The sequence below is a fragment of the Temnothorax americanus genome, unplaced genomic scaffold (assembly GCF_048541705.1).
Source record: "Temnothorax americanus isolate GAGA-0224 unplaced genomic scaffold, ASM4854170v1 Scaffold51, whole genome shotgun sequence".
NCBI classification, from domain to species: domain Eukaryota; kingdom Metazoa; phylum Arthropoda; class Insecta; order Hymenoptera; family Formicidae; genus Temnothorax; species Temnothorax americanus.
In genome coordinates this window covers 937063-960296 of record NW_027509668.1, presented here as the reverse complement: position 1 = coordinate 960296, position 23234 = coordinate 937063, and the positions used below count along the sequence as shown (strand labels likewise).

The following is a 23234-nucleotide window of genomic DNA, read 5'->3' as shown; positions in this document are numbered from 1 at the left end:
ATTATGAACTTATTAAATTATGAGTTTTAAGAAACGTTCATTAAACATTTTCTGTCGAATGCTTTAAGATGAGCAAGAAGGAAAAAGATTGTGAGATATTGCGATAGTTGAAAGCACGATGTATATTTCAGAAATATATTGACTGTGTATATAAGATTAGTTATTAGTCATAAAGTTTATGGAATTATTTGAGTGATTGAAAGATGCCTGTCACAAGCTGTCTCTTTTTGCCATATTATATTACACACGACGGAGTTGCGCGAGTTATCGGATAAGCTCGATAGAAGTAACGAGCGATCACATTTATAATCGTGTCATTCCGTAACTTGAACTATACATCTGCAAATTGAATTTTATTAAACTTCTATTGTTTTCATCAACATGCAACGAAATAGTATTTGTGCTTATATAAACGATTGTTCTCTCTCTAATCCAGAAAGGTTGTCCTTATCCAGAGAAAATTACAGAACAAGTTATCGACATTGGTATATCCCAATGTTGGAAATTACCGCGCATCCATTCGTAATCGCGTGATTTTATAACTTAAACTACATCCGCAGAGAGAGATTGAGCTTTATTAAGTTATATGTATATTATATGTGAACCACAAGTTATAGGTATGTGATCTTGCGAATGTCGCTCGCGTGTCGTTAGATCCTCGCAGACTTGCGGGGATCATCGAGAGACGACAAAAATTAATGCACAGCTATTTGTGATCGCGTGCCACGTGCACCGTGCGATTCTGGAGTTGCAGCCGGTGATCGGGACGATTAGAATTCAGGAGGTTGTGCTTCCGTGGTTGCCACCGATACACAGGCCAAAGTTTGTCGCTGATAGTCTCGAGTACGCCTTGGGAGCGTTCCTTTAACTTCCGTCTCCGCTGCAATTGCCGCGCCTGTAGGTGTATACACAATGCGCAACGGCAGCGGTAGCGGAGTGGAGGCGGCGGCGCGGCGGCTGCGTTTCGAAATTCAAGTAGCGCTGCCTAGAATAAGCAGGCAGGCGGTCTCCCGAGGCAACTATCTCTCGTATGAGCTGGGACTGACTAACGTTGGTTACGCTTTGATACCCGTTTTATGCTCGTTGCGCGCGTCTTTTATTACCCGAGATGCGACGACGTCACGAATGTGAGATAAATCATGTATGGCATTCAATCTGGCTCGATATAGCTTTTCGACGCAGCTTTAGCAGTGACATCATTTAAAATTGTATCCAATCGCAAAATGTACATACACGTTTATAACTGTCAGAGGAGGTATAGTAACTATCGCATCGAGAGAACGTCGGGATAGTTTAAGTAAATTATTGTCATTATTGATGCCGCAATAAAAATATAAAATCAAAATGTTGACCCGTCATTTGTAAAATTGTTTATATTGCATCTATTTGCCACGGATTTGAATAAGATATAGAATTATAGATGATAAAATTCACGATAGAAATCTTTGTAACAAAAATAGGCCTATCGATAGGTATCGACGTGACGTCGTGTCGGAGGCTTCTCTTCAATATCGTTACGTGATAGCGTGACATATATTATGTAAATAGAAGATTTAAAGTTCTACTCCGTGTTCGGTGTACGAAGTGGGACGAAAGTGTCACGCGTATATCGACGAAACCCACCATAAAAGTCTTCCTATACGTGAGTACTGCGCAAAATTTACGTGGTGTCGTATTTTCGAAACTATCGCGATATCATAAAAAAGCGGTATACAAGGATATATTTAAGAATTCTTACGTCATGTATCCAGACGAGCTTGGACCAAGAAGGGTTGGCTCTAATGTGGCACTCGAAGTATACGTCATCCCCTTCTTTAATGTCCTCTGGGCTTAAGGTCGATCCGAGGTTTAACGATACTATCGGCGGATCTGCAACAGCAAAATATTCAAACATTTCTATGTTGTACACATTGACAAAGAATATTTCAAGATTGCATATACGTATTTTCTAAAAGAGAAGATAAAAAGGAATAAAGGGATAGACTAATGTTATGATATGCTTCGTTCATTCGAATACTTTGTCGTGAAATATATATATTACTGTAAATATAAGCGATAAAAACATCGTAAATCGCTGTTTTCATTACCGGACTCGCGCGCGCGTCACACACACACACACACACTCACGCACACACCTCGATTTCTGCCAGCGAAGCTACGTCCGCGAGGCATAATCCCTAACTTCTCCCTCCATTAGCTCCGATATTTTTCCTGCTCGTGAGACTCTCAATAATATCTCGCGCCGTTCGTACGGTAACTCGTAGATGTTCTCCCGCGACTCTATACGGATAGCTGCCAGCAATCAAGTCTTTATTTGCTCGTCGTATCGGGCATTTACTTATCGTGCACATTAGTTTAACCATAGCGAGCTCCTCCGATCCTTTTTCGTAAGTTTACTTTTCAATTTTCGCGGACGTTTATCACTCGCGTCGGTTTACAGTAATACCGTCCCTCCGAACCGCGCTGCTGATTTAGCTTGTTTTTTGTTTACAAGTTATGGCAAGGTTCGTTAATATTAGAACAAGATTGGAAGAAATTACCGGAAGTTCAATCTTCTTTCGCCGTTATCTGTCGGAAGCGACAGTGACGACGAAGACGAGAGATCGACCGCGCCAGGCCGGACCGTCTCTCTGAGAGTGAGATGGTGTAATTTCAAGTCCGGACTTCGTAGAAACGGTCACCGTAATCGAATACGTGACATGACACCATTTCCCGTATTCTGCAGTTTTTCTCGTTACGCGAATACTCGTCCAGGCTCCTTATGTATTTCCTGGTCGCCCGTTACTCGGTCGCTATATTTCTGCCTGACGTGCAGATGCAACGGACGCAACCGGACAGATAAGAACGAACGATAAACCGTATAGAATCGGAAAATTTATCGCAGCCGAAGTAATAAGCGCGCACCTCCGTAAAATTGAAAAAAAATACCTGAGGCGGCGGCACGCGAGTCTTCTGCTTGCATCGCACTTTTTCCCGTTATTTATACATATTATACAATTAAAATAAACATACGATGATATACGGTGCCTCGCAACATCGTAAGAGTGGTCTCTATTCTATCGAAGATTACCTTTGCGTCAACGTTCGTGGATATAAATTTATGTCGCGATGCTCTAACCGTTCTTTTAAAGAGCATTCGATTTATTGCACCGATACTAACCCACTTTTCAAAAGAGAGAAAAAGTGAACGTATAAAAAACTGAGAATTTGAAATTTAGATTAATAATTATAATGATATTAAGGCTCAAATAATGAAACTTAATTAAGATAATTAAATATCGATTAATTTTCTGAAATGTTTCAAAAGAATGACGTAGATTACCTATTGTTGCATGAAATTCTCTATGTTTTCTTTAATCATTTTCACAATAAATCGAGTCTCATCATTTCATTAGAACGCTATTACTTAATTGACGGCAATATTAGGTGCTGCGAGAAAGATTTTATTGGCGATAGATTAAAGATACCGACACGGATGACAGTTGCGCAGAAAAACTTTAGAGATTACGAGTCGCCCACGATCGGCGCCTTAACCGTCTTATCGCGAGTATCAGCAGGATGATTTATCTGCGACCTAAAAGAACCCCCAAGTTTCTGTGTTCATGTGTGTAAAATTTGCTTTTATGCCCATGTGACAGCGTCATTATTATTTTTTCTGACGCAGCTTTTACGAAGTTTATAATTATTCTCTAAGTATTATACCGTGCAAGTGAGACAGAGGAATTTTACACGGCGCCGTACAATAATCTCGCGAGAAAATAATGCTGCGCGAGGTAGAATTTGCCAGCTACCGTCTAACGCGCAATCATTATCCGGTGCCGATAAATATAAAACACGTGGACATTCGCGTTAAAGATTTCCAGGACGATAACTCTGACCGCGACTCATTTAGAGAAAGGACGCTGCTGAATGGAACATGGAACGAGATATTCGGTTCCCCTTCTCCCGTAACCTTCCAGCTGTGTTGTCACCCATCGTTTTGATATGCACTGAGCGTACCGTAACTCTCGACACGCTAAGTCGAACATAAAGTTTACGAGGCCGGATGAGCGTATAGTTACGTGATAAATTTCACGGGCGCCCGCTGGACGCGTGTTACGTGCGCAACGTATATATAATAATATTCCTACATCGCGCTTATAACCGTTTGCAATAAACAAGATAGATAGATAGAGAGAGAGAGAGAGGGGAGGGCAGCAAAAAAGAGAGAAAAAGAAAGAGAAGAGAAGAGAGAGCATCGCGTAAAAACGAGATGAGACCGTTCAATGTTGGAAAAAAACGGCGCATTTGAACGTAATTATCGTTCGGGACGAAAGACGACGCGTTTAATACTTTTAAGGTCTAAAGAATTGCGATCTAAGAAACTAAGGATATCGAGATCTTACAGTGTCTATAAAATTGCTTGTGTATAAAAGGAGAGATGGCATTGGATAATGGAAGGAAGAGTCTAATAAAAGTGGAAAAGCTATAATACTTGGTTGTTAGTGAACGGAAATATGGAAACATAAAATGTAACAGAAATTATGAATAGGTTTATATATTAATTAATATGACAATCAAGATCGAGATACTCCGATGAAGGTGAACGGCAACGCCGAATTTTCAACAGCAATTTATAAGAAATGGGAAGATCTTTTTATTGGCGGTTGTAAAAAAGGGGAGCAGCATATGGGACGTGAAGAGTAAATGATACGTGAACGCGGGGGATGGAGAAAGTGCGTTTTGGTGCGCAGAATGAAGAGATTCACATAAAATCGGCCGAATGAAGATGAGATCGAGAATGTCGAGTGGTTGTCGGGTAATTTCTTCATTTTCTTTTTTTACGACACATGCGTGCGGCGATATACGACAATGGAACGAGTCGAAAGAGAACGAAGGGATAGAAAGAAAAGGCGAGAAAGAGAGATCGACAAACGCTGTAAAGTATCATTCGTCATGGTGTCGTATTCGATTTACCGCGATCAGTTTCGCGATCTGTCGGTCGAGAGCGAGTTTACGGTTCCGCGAGAAATTGGAACGTTAAGGAAAAATGTAATGTGTACTCACATACGACGTCGATCTTCCAAGACTTCTCGACGAAGAGTCCGGTCACGTTTGGATTCTCTGCTCGGCAGGTGATAGATTTCCCATCATCCTCCACACCCGGCTCGAACTCTACCGTGCTGACGGTTCGGTTCTCGGATCTTTCCTCCTGCGAACCATCCAAAAAATTCAGTAAAATTATTATTTTTATCTATCATGCCGATTTGCTCGCTATGTATGGTAAATCGCGCGGAAACAGCACCGACATGTGTTTATAAATCTTTTAAGCTTGTAAATAGATATATGAATTAACGAAATAATACGATTTAATTGGAATATTACATGTTATACATTATGTTAAACAATAAAATCTTTAATTAAATAAGATTAAAACATTTTTAATTTTATTTAATTGTTAAATAATATAAGAGATAAAGAGAATTTGAGATTATTCAAAGATATTCTTCAACCGGCTATTTACTATTGCATATCTCGTATAATTCTCTTAGCAAAACTTTTTATTTGCCCATGCAAGTCAATACAAACAACGAATTGAAACGATTGAGGTCGGAGCACGTATATGGGAAAGCTCATCGAGGAAGATGACGTGGAAGTGAATTAGCACGCGCGTCAGTAGTATAAAGTGTGTGCGCTTTCGCTCAGACGAAAGTCCTAGTTGCCAACTGCTATATTCTGTTAAGGAACTAGGTATGCCGGCTGAGTCGAGCTTCGATCTCTTGAAAACGCGTTTCGTAGCTCGCAATCTCTCACGACGAAAAGTCAATCAAATCTCGCACGACGACCGACGCGTGACGTGGAAGCGAGTGCGCCGACACAGATGAAGCGCTTCGATCAGCGACATAAATGGATTAATATTTCGATAAATTTAAATCATTAATGCTAGAAACAGCAAATAATTATATATTTTAACATGATTATATGTACTATTTTTTTTATAATTCAAAATAAAATATTTGTTAATATAATAAGATATAATAATAGATATATGTGAATCTTTGAGAAAATAATTGATTTAGTATTATACCAGAAGATAACAACTTAAAAAATAGCTACTTTAATAACTATTAAAAATTTATTTCTAGACAAAATTAAAAAAATTAATTGCTATTGCTACGACTAATTTACAGCCATTACTTGATGAATATGTCTATGCTAATATTTAATTTCCTACTTAGAGAGTCTAAATAATATGTACATTTGCATTCAATTCGTTGCCTCGCTCTTATCAAACTTGTCTCCAGAATCTTTGTTACTTGCGTTAAAACCTACTCAAGTTTACAACAATTAGGTTTCACAAAACCCAACACAGGAGGAAATCGCGAATCCTGCCTGCTAATTGTCAGTCACTTCGCGCTTTAATCATTATGCTAATCACACAACTACTATATAAGCCAAATTTCGTAACTCTATGAATACGTATATAATACTGCCGAGAATGTCGATAAATACTGATTATATTTTATCTTCTCTTTGCCTTACATATATCTCTATATAATGTCTATTTTTATGTCTTAGCTGCTCCATGTCTCAACTCTTAACGATGTTACATCACGCTGCGATATATATTATATTACAGTTATATTATTAATAATTATTAATAATAAAGATATATATCCTGCGTAACATGCCTCTAATCTTCATTCGTTTTATTTCAATAATTCGGACCCTAATTATATGGTAGGCCTTTCTTTCGTTTTGAATGACAAATTAAATATATGAAAAAAAGTAAAGAAAATGATAAATTTTTATCTTCAAAATTTCCTAATAAATAAAGTATAAAACGAAATGTAAAATAAAAGAAAATATATTTTATTAATTATATAATTTCAAGATCATATATATATTCAGAAATAATCTTACCAGATTTTTTTCTAAAGCGTGTAAGCGTGTAAGAATATATACATCTGGAGGAACATCCATGAGTGCCAAAACCGGCGGAATGCGCGTGCAGTGGAAAAAACATAAATAAAAGAGAAACGAGAAGAAAAAAGTAGATATTCCTTTTACGATTTTATTCTTTGACTTCTATTCAAAATTTATATGTTTATGTGTGATATCTCCGATGATATTGACACGTATCAGTGCTATTTATGGATCCACTCACACGCTTCCAAATCCACAGGTGACGAAAATTTGGACCAGAACATCACGCGAGAGGAAAGATGTAGACTGTATTTAAAAAATATAGAATATTATAGAAGCGAGCGAAGTGTGAGCTGTATTTCAAGAAAACTTGCGCTTCCGTGACTCACATATTTATGAATATATGTATATGTAACGTAATAATATAATTCACAAATCCATGTACGGAGTTACGGTTAAAAGTACAAAAACACTATGGAAACTAAATGTTATTTCCTTTTTCAAAAATACACATTATAAATAAATAAATAAAAAAAGCTGAATGTATATTCCATTAGAATGGACGCTAGCAACGAAGGGATTAAAGGTCGGGTGCAATACGCGGAACTTGAGCTGCGCTCTCCGTTTCGTATCCGTCGGGAAAAATAAAGATAGAGAGAAAGAGAGATGGGGACAAGTATGATTTTTAAAAAATAATAATCTCGCGGTGAGAGGGAACGTTTCGAAACGTTCTCGTACGGTATAATTCCGTGGCGCGAGATGGCGAGGGAAAGCGGAACGGGGAAAAAAGGACGAGAAAAATTTGATTCGACACGCCGCTCGCCATGGTTAATTTCGGTTATATTAGGTTCCGCAGGGGCGGGCCGTAAGCAACCGTGGTAACATCTGTCGGGAATTCGTCCTCGCCGGTTTTCAGACGCTCGAAAAAGCTCCGAGACCTGCCGACGTGGCGAGAATCTTTCCTAAGCAGCGCGAATTCCGATCAGGGATTTCGCTTATTTTTCATTTACCGAGGAAAAGCAAAAGCTGTTGGCTGCGTGTATAGAAGGAGATAATCGAAAAACCGGGACAAGGGTACAATACCTGTGATAGAATAATAGATAAGAGCATGAGAACCGCGCACTGTTGTCAGATGATTTTTAAGTTATATCAATATAAAGTGTCGGAAGCTCAATTATTGCCACAAGTTTGTAAATGTGTATCTCTGTATACAAAAAAAAAAAAAAAAAAAAAAAAACAATAAAATAGTATATTGGGGTAATTTTAACGATGTGTTTATGGCCGTGCCAAAATTTTTGCCAAAAGACAATCAATTATTTAATAATGTATACTCAATTTTGTCTGATACAATCAATTTTGCTGGATTGTTCAATCAGATATGATCAATTTTGCCGAAGCGATATAATTATTTATCGTATATAGTGTACATCGCGTTTCATCTTATCGATGCTTGATAATAGCTAATTACTACATACAGACACACAATAAACTCGTCTAAACAAAGAAACTCAATGTTACGAGGATAAATAATATTTAAAATATAGAGGAGAGACATCAACTGTATCATTCATTAAGATTTCCAAATTTCTAGATATTTAAGTATAACAATACTTTATCATTGAATTCTAATACTTTTCTTTGTCTTTGTTTGTCTCATATTGTAATTTATTAATTTTTAAAATAGATGACATGAATCGATCTAATTCAATGACAGACATTTATACATGCACACAATACTTTTTATGTATAAATATAAAAATTTCATTTAAACCCTGAGGGGATAGACAATAAACTTATCTTATAAAAATTTCACTTACTAATTTATGTACTCGTATATGTAACTGTCATATTTTATAGAATATAAAATATAAAACAGATTGTCATACATAAATGACAGTCGTAAGTTTCTAGAGCCATTTCTTACATTACTGTTGTTGGAACTCGCAACTGTTGTCGTATCTAATTTGAAACGTACGTGATGCACGCAGCAATCGTTTGCACCGCTAATCAGCGAGTATAACGGAGTTTTCGCCCGCTCTGGGAATACGCTTTGAAGCTCCCGATATGCGGAGACGCCAAAACGTCGTTAAGCATTGCGGCCGGGGTTCGTTAATGAACTACGTGAAATTAATTAGGGCCGTACGTCAACGGCGCCGGAGACAACGCCGACTCCAAAGTGCGGCGCGTTGGCGTGTACGCGAGCCAACGCGCGGAAGTTACAGCTCTGATTCCAGATTATCGATAATGCCAGGCCCCTTAGGGCCGTGCGTATCTAACTATCACGATTCGAGCCGTCCTGGCATTGGCTAGTAAAGTTCTATAGAACGTTCGACGTGACCGAGGTACTCCCATTCGAGTCTAAACGCGAGTACGACGAACTTTGGAACGTATTCGCGCATCAAGAAAATCGAACGATTATTATTTTCGCGTATTCGTAAGATATTCTTGAATACAATAAGAACAAAAAAATGCAGTAATAAAAATTAAATTCAAAAATTTAATTGTCGCTTTATAATTTGAATTTCGCCACCTGTTATTTCATATTTCTGCTCTGTCAATTGTCTAAATCGAATTTCATTTCAATTACTTATATAATTTGTAATTAATTCCAACTATATAATTATACATAATTATATAATTTAGAAGTTTTGCATAACAGGTATCCTATTTTTAAAATATCAAGAATGTTCTCACATTTCTAGCATTTTCAATAAAATATATGCATAAAATGCTAGATATTTTTATTACGTCTTGATATAAGCAAAATGAAATAAGTTGAGATGAATAGACCGACCTATATCCTACAACGTTTCACATCCTAAAGGATATGTCAATAGAATCGACACCGTATATATAATACCATAAATTTGGACTTGGAAATTCAACCGGCAATATGCTCTGATATTAAATATAGACCTCCGAAAATTCCATTCTAATTATCAAATTGATACACAATTAATAAAATTAATACTTAATATACCGACGATCCAAGCTAAAACAGCAATTCATAGAGATTTAATTTTCATAATTACACGTGAGATATCTATTCCATCGATTTGGCGTTTCATTCATTACGCCGTGATTAATAAATGGCGATTCCCTGCGGGCCGGGTTCCTTGCCCTTGCTCCGTTCGGATGTAGTTTAGCAGATACTCCAGGAAGCCAGGCAGTAATGTGCTCTTGACGATATATACATTATCGGATAATGTCGAATATTCCCATCGGCCCGGACGCGGATTTTCGCACTGTGCGTCCGCTCTCGTAACGACCGCGTCTAGCGGAAAGGGCTTTTAGTATCGTAACATTTTGACAAGTATTATGCAACTCGCAGTTACAGCGCCGGAGGAAGTTTCTAATGCCATACCCTGAAAGATTCATATTTCCTCCTCGAAAGAAAGATAAAATGCATATAAACGCCAATTCTAATTTCCTTTTTAAATACAGCAATCGTACTTATTATTACAGGAATATTAGAGACGAGAATCATCTTTTGTCCTTCTGTCAATTTAGGACTAATTTATCTATAATAGCATGGATCTTATCATTAGAATTAATGATTTTACTTGTATTCCGAGCGCCGATGTCGACTTATTCTCCGATTCTCGGTATAACTTTAAATATTCTCTTACGCAAATTCTTAACTTTTTTATCGTGATAGTTTGTTGTTTCAGTTATCCCTATGATTATTAACAATTATCAGCGCGTTTACTTTTACAACTATTAGTATGTTTTCAAGTGTGTTATTCTTTATTATACGAACAAAGTCAAAACGCTTGCAAAACACATATTTTTGCATCTTTCTCCAGAGCGTTAAAATGGTAAAAAAAAATATATAAATAAGTAAATAAATTAAAAATAAAAAGTTCTTTACATGCTGTGTAGAGCAATAAAGTAGTTCTAGATTTATTTTGATATTTATAGCGGGATTGTCATGCAACGTGCACGATAGATTAATGTTTCTTGTCCAGAGCGTTCTCCGCAACTTGCTTCTCGCTGCTATTCGTTTAGCAGTTCAGCTAAACGCGGCGAGTAGATATCGCTCTTCGGTAGTCTCGACAGCGCGGCGCTTATAGAAGAGAGATGTAAATATAAAGTGGATGTTCGGGCCGGGATCGGCTGAATCGGTATAGCTTAATTGGCAATTAGCATGCCGCCAATGAAAATATCTGGAGTCGACAGGTGTGGCTGCTTAATTCAATCGGCGCGTCTCGAAAGCTCCGATCTCCGCCACTACAACACCACCACTACCTCCACCAATGTCGACGCTACCATCGCTTTCAACCAGCTATTACAATCGGATGTGACTCCGAGCTCGGGTGAATCCAATCCGTTTGGGCAGAGTACTAGTTCTTTATTTGTTCCTCGGTATATATATATATATATATAGTGGATCCTTTCTTTTCTCTTCTCTTCTCCTTCTCCGCTTTCTCCGCTTTTCTTCGTTTCTGCCTCTCTGTCCTTTTTTTGCCTTCCCGTCTTCCTTCTTTATCCCGGTCCTCCCGGCTCTTATGACTGTGCTCGTCTCGCGAGAATCTCTCCCAAGGGAAAGATTCGCTATTGAGGGGTGTAGTTATCGGTTCCCCGGGGTGTTTCGACCTTTTAACCCAGCATCCCTTCTCGCATTCGCGCCGTCATCGGCGCCAGCTCAACGTCTCATTCTTAACACACTCGAAAGCGGCACGTAATTCTCGAAAGTATCGGTGGAAAATTGACTCGATCGTGCGATCTCACGACGTGGCGCATTGAAATATATCTTGATGTATTATCTCTGAAGGAGTCAGATACCTCCATCGTCAGATATTTATTGAGTATCAATACTGTTGTTCGATATAAATGCGAAGCTAATTGGCGCGAATAAGTGGCAATTTGGCGAGGAGAGGTTGCCTTAACTATTCTGCATATCGGAGGGCTCTTACTCAGACAATAGATTTCTCTTCGATAAAACAAATCCCGGACAAATATCCTCTTACAAGCTTGCAGTGGATAAGATTACTGGTTACTGATGTCGAAGCTATCACTACGAACGATGGATAACATATCTCGTGGCTCTCAGCATAGAATTTTTATCTATTGACTGTTTGTCTCACTGACTTGGAATTTTATTTTCTAAAATGCTGCGTGTAAAAATAATGAGTTACTAATCAAAATGTAATTAATGCGATTTCCGATTCAATCGAAAGATTTTTCAGCGCGTGAGAACTCGTTACGGGTGTTTCTATACGACGTCGCAAAATACAGCCGAGCAAAATCCCTAAGCTTTATAAATGAAAGTTTGAAACAACCGAAATTGAGCCAGACAATGCGTTATCGCGTTATCTTTGCACCCGGTCTTTTTTAAACTCCTAGAGTCAGTGATGGCGATTAATTAACGAGGACCCGACTGGAGAATAATAAGCAGTTTACCCGTTAATTACATGTTTCTGAGCGCCATGAGAATTATGTGCGAATCGAATCGCGTTAAAACAACGTATTAGCAAATAGGTCCTGATCGCTCCTGATTAATCGAAGCGAATTGCAGGCGAGGGAAAGTTCGCGCCTCTGGGATTAGCCGCGCGCGCGAGTTCGGCGGTACCTTTCAGTGTTTCGCGAAAGTGCCGGAACAAAAATGGAAGTGACGAGCCGCGGAAGAAAGCGGGAGAAAGCGGCTTTTGTGCCGGGGGACAAAAGATACGGGATATACCCATGGTATAAGCCACAGGAGAGGGATAAGGAGCAGCTACTTCTAGGTCGAGGATTCGCGCAACCCGCTGTTATACTTCTTATTTTTCTTCCTTACCGTCGTGTGCTTCAGCTGTCTTCTCCGACCCTTGTACCAGGTTATCACCGCAGGTGGCCTTGAACCAGCGGTCTCGCACTCCACGTCATACCGCTTCCCCGCTAGGAGAGACTCGTTGCCGATTACTTCCCTACCCAGTCTTCTTATGATCACAGATAAAGGTTTCACTAAAAAAAAAGTGATGTAAACTTTGACGGCATTGTTCTGCTACGTCACATCCAAGTACTAAATTCTTACATCGGACTTTGTCGGCATATTCCATTAGGCACTTGGTAAAAAATCTGATCAAATATTTTAAAAATATTCCATATATTAAAATTTACAATAAGGAAATTATTTCCTAATAAAAGCATTTTTTAAGAAATTTTCTACGTAATAAATATTTTATAAATTTTAATTAAATGAAATTTGAAATACTAATGTGTAAGAACTGATCTGCTTTGAAGCTTTCTAATAATAATATAAATATAAATATAGATAAATGTGTACAAACATAAAAAAACTTGACATTTTTTTATTTTTAATGAAAACTGTGTTCTCTGCCTTAAGGAATTAAAAATATGACCGATAAAAATATGAGAGCTCTAGCTACGGTCGTGTCAAATCGCTAAAATGGATCTCACGTTATAAAATGATAAATTGCCGACCTGCAGCCACCCTTCACTTCTAGATAAAGCTTCGGAATATCGTATCAGTTGCGCACCACGTGGAAACAATTGCGTAAGTTAAACAAATATTTTCGTCGTTGTTCGAGTGGACGCAACATTTAATGAACATTTATTCGGCAAATATTTTTGCGCAAAGAATGAATATTTAGTCATATACGTATACGATATGCGATATCGTCTCCCCGGGTAATCAAGTGTTTACATTGCCAACCTTCGCAATTATTGTTTCTGAATTTTTGATCTAATATTAATTTGCTCTTTTCGTCAAGTCTCGCGTTTGCGTACGCACGTATGCGTGTACGCTGAAAAACTGCACTGTCCTAAATTTTACTCGCGAAGTGACGATGGGTCTGACGGCCAATAAATCCAAGTTTCCAATTCGTTGGTGTCGACTAGATACAATTCGTTCATTCGTGAAATATGAAAACTGTGTATAGAGATTTTCATACGCTGTTTGCGATACACTTACTCCGATAATACTAGCATGTATTCGTTATTCATTATCTTTATGTTTAGTGAAACAAAATGTGCTGTTTTTCGTAGAAATAAATATTCGATAGATACAAAAATCGGACGATTCTATTAGAATTAGTTATAAAATTAGCATTTTAAACGTTCGTGTAAAATATAAATTTATACATTTATTAAGTAACAGTATTATATATAAAACGCGAGATTACAACAAATATAACAATATAGAATCCGCGCGCGGTATAACATACCTAAATATAAGTATGGTGCTATTAAAGCAATAATCTTAGCCCAATAATGTTTGTAATTTAAAGTTTATAATCAACTTTTAAAGCTAATAAGTTTAAGCACACTAATGCAATGCGTCGGTCGATGCAACAATCTCGCAATTGATGTGCGCTGTCCTAAAGCGTTGAGTGCAAGAGGATGCGCTGTTTGTTCGAAATACGATTTTTAATTTTTATTTTACGGGAAATAAAATAAAACGGCAGAATAAATACGCATTGGATGCGCAAGCACTTTGTCGAAGTAACAAAAATCAAAGAGCGTTCATCATTTAGGGTAGATACCGGCTCGTTCCACTTCTTTCATCAGAATTTCCTCTCTGATCGTTTCAATCTGTAATTTTTTTATTCGCCGCTATGATGGGGTCGCTCTTCGCTCATCGATAACCGGCCTGCAATTTCGTTAGTAGCTTCGACGAAAATCCGATGATTTTTGGAGGACCTGATTATTGGGCGCGTATCGATCACCGTCTCTCCGTATGGTCCTCGATATTCTCCCGTGGAAAAGCGAAATTCCTGCTTCCATAATATACGCGTAAAAAGGAGCAAGACTGATGGAATCCTTATGAGAACGTCGGTGATGGATAACGGTCTAATCGAATCAAGGGCCAGCAATCGAATCGTCCTGACCGATAACGATCGGGAGGGAAAGGTTCGCGGAAAATGGTAGCGAATCGGCTCGCGCGATACAAAAATCCCATCGTGTCGCGGACTTGACGCGATCGTTGGATAAGGCACGACGCGAGATAAGATCCCACTCGCCAATTTTTCGGTTTAGTACGAAAATTAGGGCCGTCACCTTATTCCTATTCTACACCTCGCCCTAAACCCACCCTAGGCGGGTTAACGAAGAATTCTAATTTCGGAGGAGCCTAGAGGATGTAGTCTGCCTTTCATGCTTCTTCTCTCGCTCCTTCTCAGGAGAGAAAAGGAATGAGAAGAAGAAGCAGGGGGACGAACGAGCCGGGTGGGACCGGAGGGTGAATTTAATATATTTCTCGTCTTATCTCGCCTTATCTTCCCTTAAAGGCGACTCGCCAGCGGCGAGAGAGCAAAGGATGTTGGCCCACTTTTGGTGTCTCGTAGATTTTATCGTTAATGCGAGACAAGATAGGCTCAGGAGGCGAAGCCTCTGATTTGTTGGCCGCGTGATAAGAATTTATATTTTCCATCTTTGCTTTCATTACTTGTACTCTTGTCCTTTTAATAAAAATATTCGGCTGTTATAGATGAACACGAGAGAAACGCAAATTTGTGTTGTGCAAATATGTTTCCACGTGGATATTTCCTTTCGCCTAGATAAGAATATTGTTCTATTTAAATCTATGCAACAGAAATATTTAGATTCACTTACAATTGAGGTCCAGGGAAATCGATGTCTCCTTCGGATCCACCAAGTCCGTGTTGCGCGCTTCGCAGGTAAAGTTTGAACCGAGGTCAGAGCGATTGATGGGCTGCAGCGTTAATCTGTAAGTGTTAGAACAAGTTACACATATATAAATACATATATAAAACTAATCCGTGTGAAAAGTCATTATAAGAGAGAAAGAGATTTCCTACGTAATATTATATATATAAATATCTGTAGGAAAATATGATGAAAGAAATTATCCTACCTATTCTCGATTACATCTCCAGCATTATTTTCGTATTCCTCGTCTTTCACTCGGCCGTTTATGAGCCATCTAACCATTGGTTGTGGCTTACCTGCAATAAACAAGACATTAATTTTATTTTAGATTTTATAATTGTGTTATCTAAGAAAATATTTGATCTGGTTCGTTGCAAGAATTTTGCTAGTTGGCACATCCTTCGTAGTTACCCTCCAGAATTAATTATCTTCTGTAAGAGTTCTCTGTGTGCAATAGCTATCCTTGTAACTATCATTCAGAGTCGAAAAACGAGCGAGGGATGACGCAGCGATGTGCGCTCGCGGTAAGCGTTCGTCCTGGGAGACCGGTGAAGATCGTATGCACGGTGCAACGAGCTTTGCCGAGGCTACTAAGCGGTAGACGAGTTTTCGGGAACTTTTAAATTAGCCAATACACCTCCTCCCTGTCCTCTCGGAGCTTTCGGTACCGGTATGCCAAACAAAAACTAGGAGACTTTCGGTCTCGAGGCGTTCGATAACTGCAAGTTATACATAGATTGCTGCGCGCACCAACATGGACGTGGGCCAATAAATACGAGTTGTACAACGGGTCGGAATATGCGGCGAAAACGATCAAAGCAATTGAAAAATTAAAAACGAGATTACACGGCCGACCCACGGGGTTCAGGCTCTCTCTCGAAAGATCGAAATGAAGTATGCGCGAAAGTAAACGCGGTTATATTGCTCGTCCATATGCGTCTCCTGACTATGAAATTGTTTTTTCAACTTTTCACCTATTATCACTTAAAAATGTTTAAACAATATGTTTTATTTTCTACAAATAAAAGGAGGAATTATTAATGGCGTTTCAACCGCGTTTTATCTAGCGAAGTAATATATCTATTGATAAAAAGCAGAGAGAGAGAAAGAGAGAGAGAGAGAGAGAGAGAGAGAGAGAGAGAGAGAGAGAGAGAGAGAGAGAATCGATGCACACGGGGATGTTAGATTTTTATATTATGAATTCATGAAATCTTTTAAACGACGAGAGGTACATGCACTATAATATAGTTATCTTTTGACGATGCTGAAATATTAATGTTCACTTTAGTGCGATGCGCATCCAATTAGAGTACCTTTATTTTAAATATATCGGGAGTAAAAGTGCTGATTTGACACTCGAAGATATCGGTGTTTTACCGTGATATATTAGCTTTATCTTTGCGGACTACGTCGCGCCAATATTTGTGCTACCTGGCCGGTGTTGTGAAACACAGTCACTGACGATGTGATCAAGGGAGTACAATAAACAAAGATATGTTTTATCGCGAATCATATAAATATCTCAATTTTGAAATCTATCTCCATTTAATTTAATAGCGAAATAAATCTCTCTCTGGAATGTATATTTGATTGTGAGATTTAACACCATGTGATTATTTTTTTTAGATTATAGTTTTTAATTCTGTATGGAATTAAATATCGTTGTAGAAAACTTCTTTGATCCTGACTGTAGTGCTACAGTCAGACAAAAATCGCCGGAAAAAATAAACGAGAGCAATCCCTCGAGCCTCGGGAGTGCGGGAAAAATGTGCCATTCAAATGCCATCGTTTCATTGTTATTCACGGTAGCGTGCGGCACCGGAAACGCAATTTAATCAGGTCCGATGCAACATCGACGCGACACTTAAAATTGCAACCTGATCTTCAGCCGGAAAACACGACGCACATAGCCGATGTGGGAACGGCCTCTCGCCTAGATTAGTTCCATATCATTGTTATTCACGATGTCCGCCAATCCTGATTGCGTTTTAACCGTCTCGTTGCTTCTGATTCTCATCGCTCTCGTCTTCCGTTCCCTTTTCTTGTGCGCCGCCGCCGCTCCGTCTAGCGAACGCCATATTGCCGTCTCTCGAAATTAATTCTATCATGTTTATTAGGTTTTATCTGAATCGCGACGGAAATTTAATAAATTTAAAGGAGAAAAGACTTTCTTGTGACTCCGTTTCTTGAATTTACAATTACTTCTCATATTTACGCGTATTGGACATTTTTTAAATTTTAATTAACTTCCATGAAATTTGAATCGCGTTGAGAGATAAAAATGTAAAAGCGTCCTTTTTGACATATCCGAATGCCAATATATTCGAGATGTGTGATCAGATAACAATAATCTATAAAATTACTGGACCTTTTAGAGAAGGGAGGAATTTCAAACGTAAAGCAGTTTTGAATGACAATTTTTGTTTTCGGATCGATTTCAAATGAAGAATTTTCGTCTTTCAAAGTTTTACTGACTGTCGAGAATCTACATTTCTCATCCACAGTATATAGCTTCCATCCGAAAAGTCGGCAGTTCTTCATTCGCACAAAAAATACAGTTGTTTAAAACTGTCTTGCGCTCAAACCTGCCTCCGAAGTTTCCCGTAAATTTATAGCAACACTTGGAAATGTTTTCGTACAAACGAGTATTTTATTACAAGAGTACGGCGTACGAGAATGGTGGACTGTATAATTTTCCAAGTATCTGTTTATGCGTTTTGTTTTACGCTGCGTAATAATCTATAATAACGTAGTTGCGAAAGTCTTTGGTCCCATCGCTGCTAATTATATACACAAATCGCGCAATCTCGCCACATAAGGAAATTTCCGGAGGAAGAAGAAAAAGTGAGGAAAAAGCAGAGGAGCGTTATAACGACACAGCGGTTCCACTTAATTCGTAAGCTCAGCCGCTCGTTTGCACGAGTACTTAGGAATAAGCGAGAGGTCGGTCGTCGACCGTATGGTGGTTGAGCCGAATAACGGCGATGGTCGCGAGGGTAAGATCTTGGCGCGCCCCTGGCGTTGACTTTAACCACTCGGACTACATTGAAACCCCAACCTCCGACTTCCGCTCACCTCCCGCCCGATACGACATTGGAGGCGACGCGACGCGACGCGCACCCTCACCCCCGCCACTCGTTTCTCTCGAATCTGGGCGACAACTGGTGTGCTATCTGCGTTGCGCGGAGCGACAGAGGGAGAACACTAAAGTGCGGATTTTAATCCGCGGATACCGGACGATATCTTGAGGGAATAAGACCTGGGTCCACAAGCGCCCGGATCGGCATCTAACAAGTTTTGGTTCGAACTCCGCTTAAAGCAAATACCTACTACGTCGAGTACTCGGCGAATCCTCTCGGCAGACTCAGCTCCTTTACCCGTGCCACCCTCGACCCCTGTCTCGTTATGATTTAGGAGACTCCTTGTTTGATTAAAACCGATCGTGATACTCTTCTCGCATCATAGCATCTTCGCGGCGATCTCACGATCAGTAGCTGTAGATGTCTTTTCTCGTAAACCGCAGAGGCGTTTGACATAATATAAAGACGTCATTGTATTCATAGTGATCGGGGCATAAAAGTTTAGAAAAGCGTGCGCTATATAGAAACGAAATATTTCGCAAGAAAGTCTGCGAATCGGGGAATGTTTTTCCTATCGAGAGGAAGCGGTAAAAAAAAGGTATTACGGAAATATAAAAGCAGCGATACGTAGGGAGATTTTTGCGTCTTCGGCTCGCGGAACCAATAGCTACGGTTATTACGCCTCCAATATCAATATTTTCGTCGTTCCCGTGATATCCGGGGTTTTATCGACTGTTGCATTATTGAATGCTGGATTTGCCATCGCTGGATATTCCCGAAACGTGCAATAGACATTCCGGGAGCGCGAGTTCGTACAATTATGTCGCACACCGATTACGCTAAAGCCGGCGAATTACTTACGGTCGTAAACTGCAGCCGTTCATCGTCAGCAGTAAATTTTATTCGAGATTATGAGTCGAAGGAAATTTACGACGACATTTACGTGGACGTTTACGTGTGACATTTATATATGTATATGATCGGGGCTTTTTCTTATCGAACTCGCTTCGTCCTTCGACTGGCTAATCTTCCCAGTGCTTTCGGTGGAAGATTCTGTACTTAAATATTGCACTAGTTGTATCGTTTTTTATTTTGCGTTTGCATCTCCAGCCAGCGAAACCAGCATTATCTCGTATTTTCATTTATCGCGCCATATCTTATTTTCGATTGGAACTTTCGCGATTTACGAGTTTTCCGTTACGTGCTCGCCCCCTCTCCTTACCCCTCCTTACCCACCCCTCCCAGAACTGGATTATGTTTTCCGATTCCCCCCACGGAGATGCGCTATCATATTCGAATCGTGGCGCCGATAGTTCTCCCGGTCTGCCGGCCGACCAATATCGATTTCCGCAGTAAAAACTCTCCGCGGTGTCCGACGAATATTTCCTATGGTTTCGCATTGCAAAAAATTCCTTCGCCGATGCTCTCCCTTGTTGGCGCGCGTTCTTATCATCCTCTGGCATTTGATTTCAATACCACGGCGCAATGAATTTTTACAATCGAGCGCTGCCCCGCACGGATGTACCGTACGGAAACGTGCCCCAGCTGAAATTCGACTCTTTCCGAGACAATAAACGGGAACAATGCATCAACGTATAAAGTTAATATTATTGTATTAATCCTGTAAATACAGCGACATTTTGGACAATGTTTACAGAAACCGCGCGCGCGTGCATTTAAATAAAATATTCATTTCTAATATAAATCACTATCACAGCAATCTACTAGAATGGCAAATATTTAATAATTGGTATAAATTAGATTATAATTATCTGCAGCCAGAGAATCAATTTAATTCAATGTTTAATTATGCAATTACAGTAATTACGCCGCTTGTACGCGCTTTTGTTGCGCATCGGCTCCGGAAAATTCGCGACGTTCACCGCGATTGTGTCGCATCGGAGATTAAGGGGAGAATAAATGCGTATTCGTTTTATCTTCGAGCTACGTACTCGATAAACGGAGCAGCTTATACGTACGCTCCGAGGAAATAGGGAGAGTGTTTTGCAGAGTTGTAAAGTCGAAAAATTTTACTTTTACAGGACTGGCGAGAGAAACATTCGTTTGTTTCACACAGAAACACAGGTAAACGGGAATGATATCGGAATATAAACCGGCCGACTACTGGACTACTGAATGTCTATTGCTACAATAGACAATATAGCTGTAGAAAACTGACGACTAATCATTACACGCACAATTTGCAGATATAGAAAAAAATCTGCAATGTGAATAGTTGGGAGCACGTTATTTGCAATCTTGTATATAATTTTATCATCACGCAATGCGCCAACCAACTTCCACCTATGTGTGTGTGCGAGAGAGAGAAAGAGAGAGAGAGAGAGAGAGAGAGAGAGAGAGAGAGAGAGAGAGAGAGAGAGAGAGAGAGAGAGAGCTACATATGTATTATTTTAACTATAATACTAAATAATATCAACGAAATAAGAAATGTATTGTATATATGTATAGCGTGACTTGAGAACGCGGCTGCATTATAAATATAAAATATAAATACAAAAACAAAGAACATGATCTTGATATCCTGCTAGATACGTGGAAAATTGCATATTTAACGGACGCTTCGAAAAACGTTATATTCCAAAGAGTTATTGTCTCTCCCGCGGGTCTCATCGGTGGAAAAATTATTTTTCCTTGGTTTGCGTCTCTCTTCTCTTTCTTTTCTTTTAAGGTAGCAGCGAGAACAAGCTATTCTGTATAATCGCATCTTCGATGTCGTTTCTTTCCTTGCTTGAGATAATCGTTTCTTCATTTTCGGCGGACGGTTTTCTAGATGTGACCGGAATATCTTGGAGCGGTGGAGCGAAGACGCGATTCGAGACTATCAAGGTTGTACCCTTAAATTCAAGCGCCGCTGTCGACCGGTAATCATCCGCGATGTAAGAATTTATACGGGCCGCGAGGGAGTGCGTCCATATCCGACGCCGACGGGTAGATGGAAATGTGGCGTGAAGAAGGGCGAAGGACTTTCTTCCCTTACGTGCGTATATACATCCTCTATGGAAGAACCCTCGATTCTTTCTGGGCACGAAGCAGTCAAGTAATTGGCAATAAATTCTGGGCGCGGAGCGAGTCGTAAAATTTTCTCGCCGGCATTGTCATAAGTTATAGATAACGCGGATACATCCTTTGCGCGAAGAGAGCAGTTAGGCGTGGTTGTAAATCCCTAATTGTATAACAGAATGCTCGAGAGAAATGTATAACTGTGCCATGTTCTCATTACATCATGGTTCTTTCCGGTATCGCGTCCACAAAAAAAAAAAAAAACTGTAACGAACGATACTCTGGAAGGTTATTTTCTTCTAATTAACTTTTGTATAAATTAAAAAAATCAATGTTAAAAGAGTAATATCTCGCGTTAATATCTTCTTGATGACGGACACATTCGCCCGCGTGTAGATATTTTCGCGTGACTTACTCGAAAACTTATTTATACACGCAGCGGCGGTATTACCGATCGATCTTCGTTTAAATGGTGTGGCAAACTCGAAAATGATGAGCGCGATATTAAATTCTCATTTTTATTACATCAACGTTAACATAGCGCGCCGCTTAATTACGCGGCACATGGCGTTGTTTTTACAAGACGGCGCGACGCGGCGGCCGAATTACGCGAGAGAGAGAAAGAGATTCGCGCGGCTCCCGTTTTCAGAGCTCGCGTCGCGCAGTTGTTCCAGGTTTCAGGCACCGCGTATACCTCGCTTTATGAAGATTAGATCCGTCCGGGGCGTATCCCGCACGCGTGTCGCACAAGTCCCGGACAATTTTCTAGCACGGATAGACACGGATAACCACGTGTCGTAAAGGTAACGAGCAGCGGAACGGCAAACGTCCCACGGCTGGGTGCGTTTACAACAGAACTGTAATTTTCGAAAATTCGATAGAAATGTAGCTCGTCATTATGAGAGGAGAGCGAAAGTACGCAAGCGAACGCGCGTCGATTATGGTACCGCTACGATATCTGTTTTCGGCATTTTGATAACTACGCGAATTACGCACGTTCGCTCGCGCAAAAAAGGCTCCTGCGGAGCGGAATGTCACATGTCAGCCTGTCACTTACAACCGGAAACGTCGTCCGATTGTTTTAACAAGCGAGTTTTTAATTTTAAATAAAAACATGACTCCTCTCTCTCTTTCATCGCCATCCGCGCTTTGTTGTCTGACTGGCAAAAGATCGCTTGACATTTAATGCTCGTATTATACTCGTCTCGTGCATACTCTGTACGTCGCAGCCATAAATCGGATCAAAATTCGCCACGAGTTTCAAACGATTTAAAAGCGAAAAAGAAGATGGAAAAAAAGGAGAAGAAAATGTCACCTCTCGTTCCGCCAGCTGTGATACTTGATCGCGAGAGATCGATTTCACTCCTCCTTTGTAAGCGTTATTTACAATTAAATTAAAACGCTGGATTCGCGTCCGGCGCGGCGGATGGAGTCTTCGGGAGCGCGACGCCGAATGTATTGTTAAGGATAAGCCGATCTTCTCGATATTCAATTTATACGCCGCAATGCGTTTGATCGATGCGCAGCGTGAATGCAATTCCTATCGAATCTGCATACGGCAATATTCCCTTGGCTTTGTATATTTCAATATATGTACATACACACACGCATACAAAA

General features: G+C 39.7%; 1 protein-coding gene across 3 annotated transcripts in view; it reads right to left on the bottom strand.

The window, feature by feature from the left end:
* Positions 1-23234, bottom strand: part of LOC143904367 (kin of IRRE-like protein 1) — a 360894-nt gene that overhangs the window by 34411 nt on the left and 303249 nt on the right. For all 3 annotated transcript variants that reach the window (XM_077418993.1, XM_077418992.1, XM_077418994.1), the window contains 5 exons: positions 15722-15812; positions 15460-15572; positions 12683-12849; positions 5047-5191; positions 1739-1869 (listed from right to left, as the gene is read on the bottom strand). In XM_077418993.1, coding sequence (XP_077275119.1) covers positions 1739-1869; positions 5047-5191; positions 12683-12849; positions 15460-15572; positions 15722-15812 — 647 coding nt within the window. The remainder of the gene's footprint in view (positions 1-1738; positions 1870-5046; positions 5192-12682; positions 12850-15459; positions 15573-15721; positions 15813-23234) is intronic.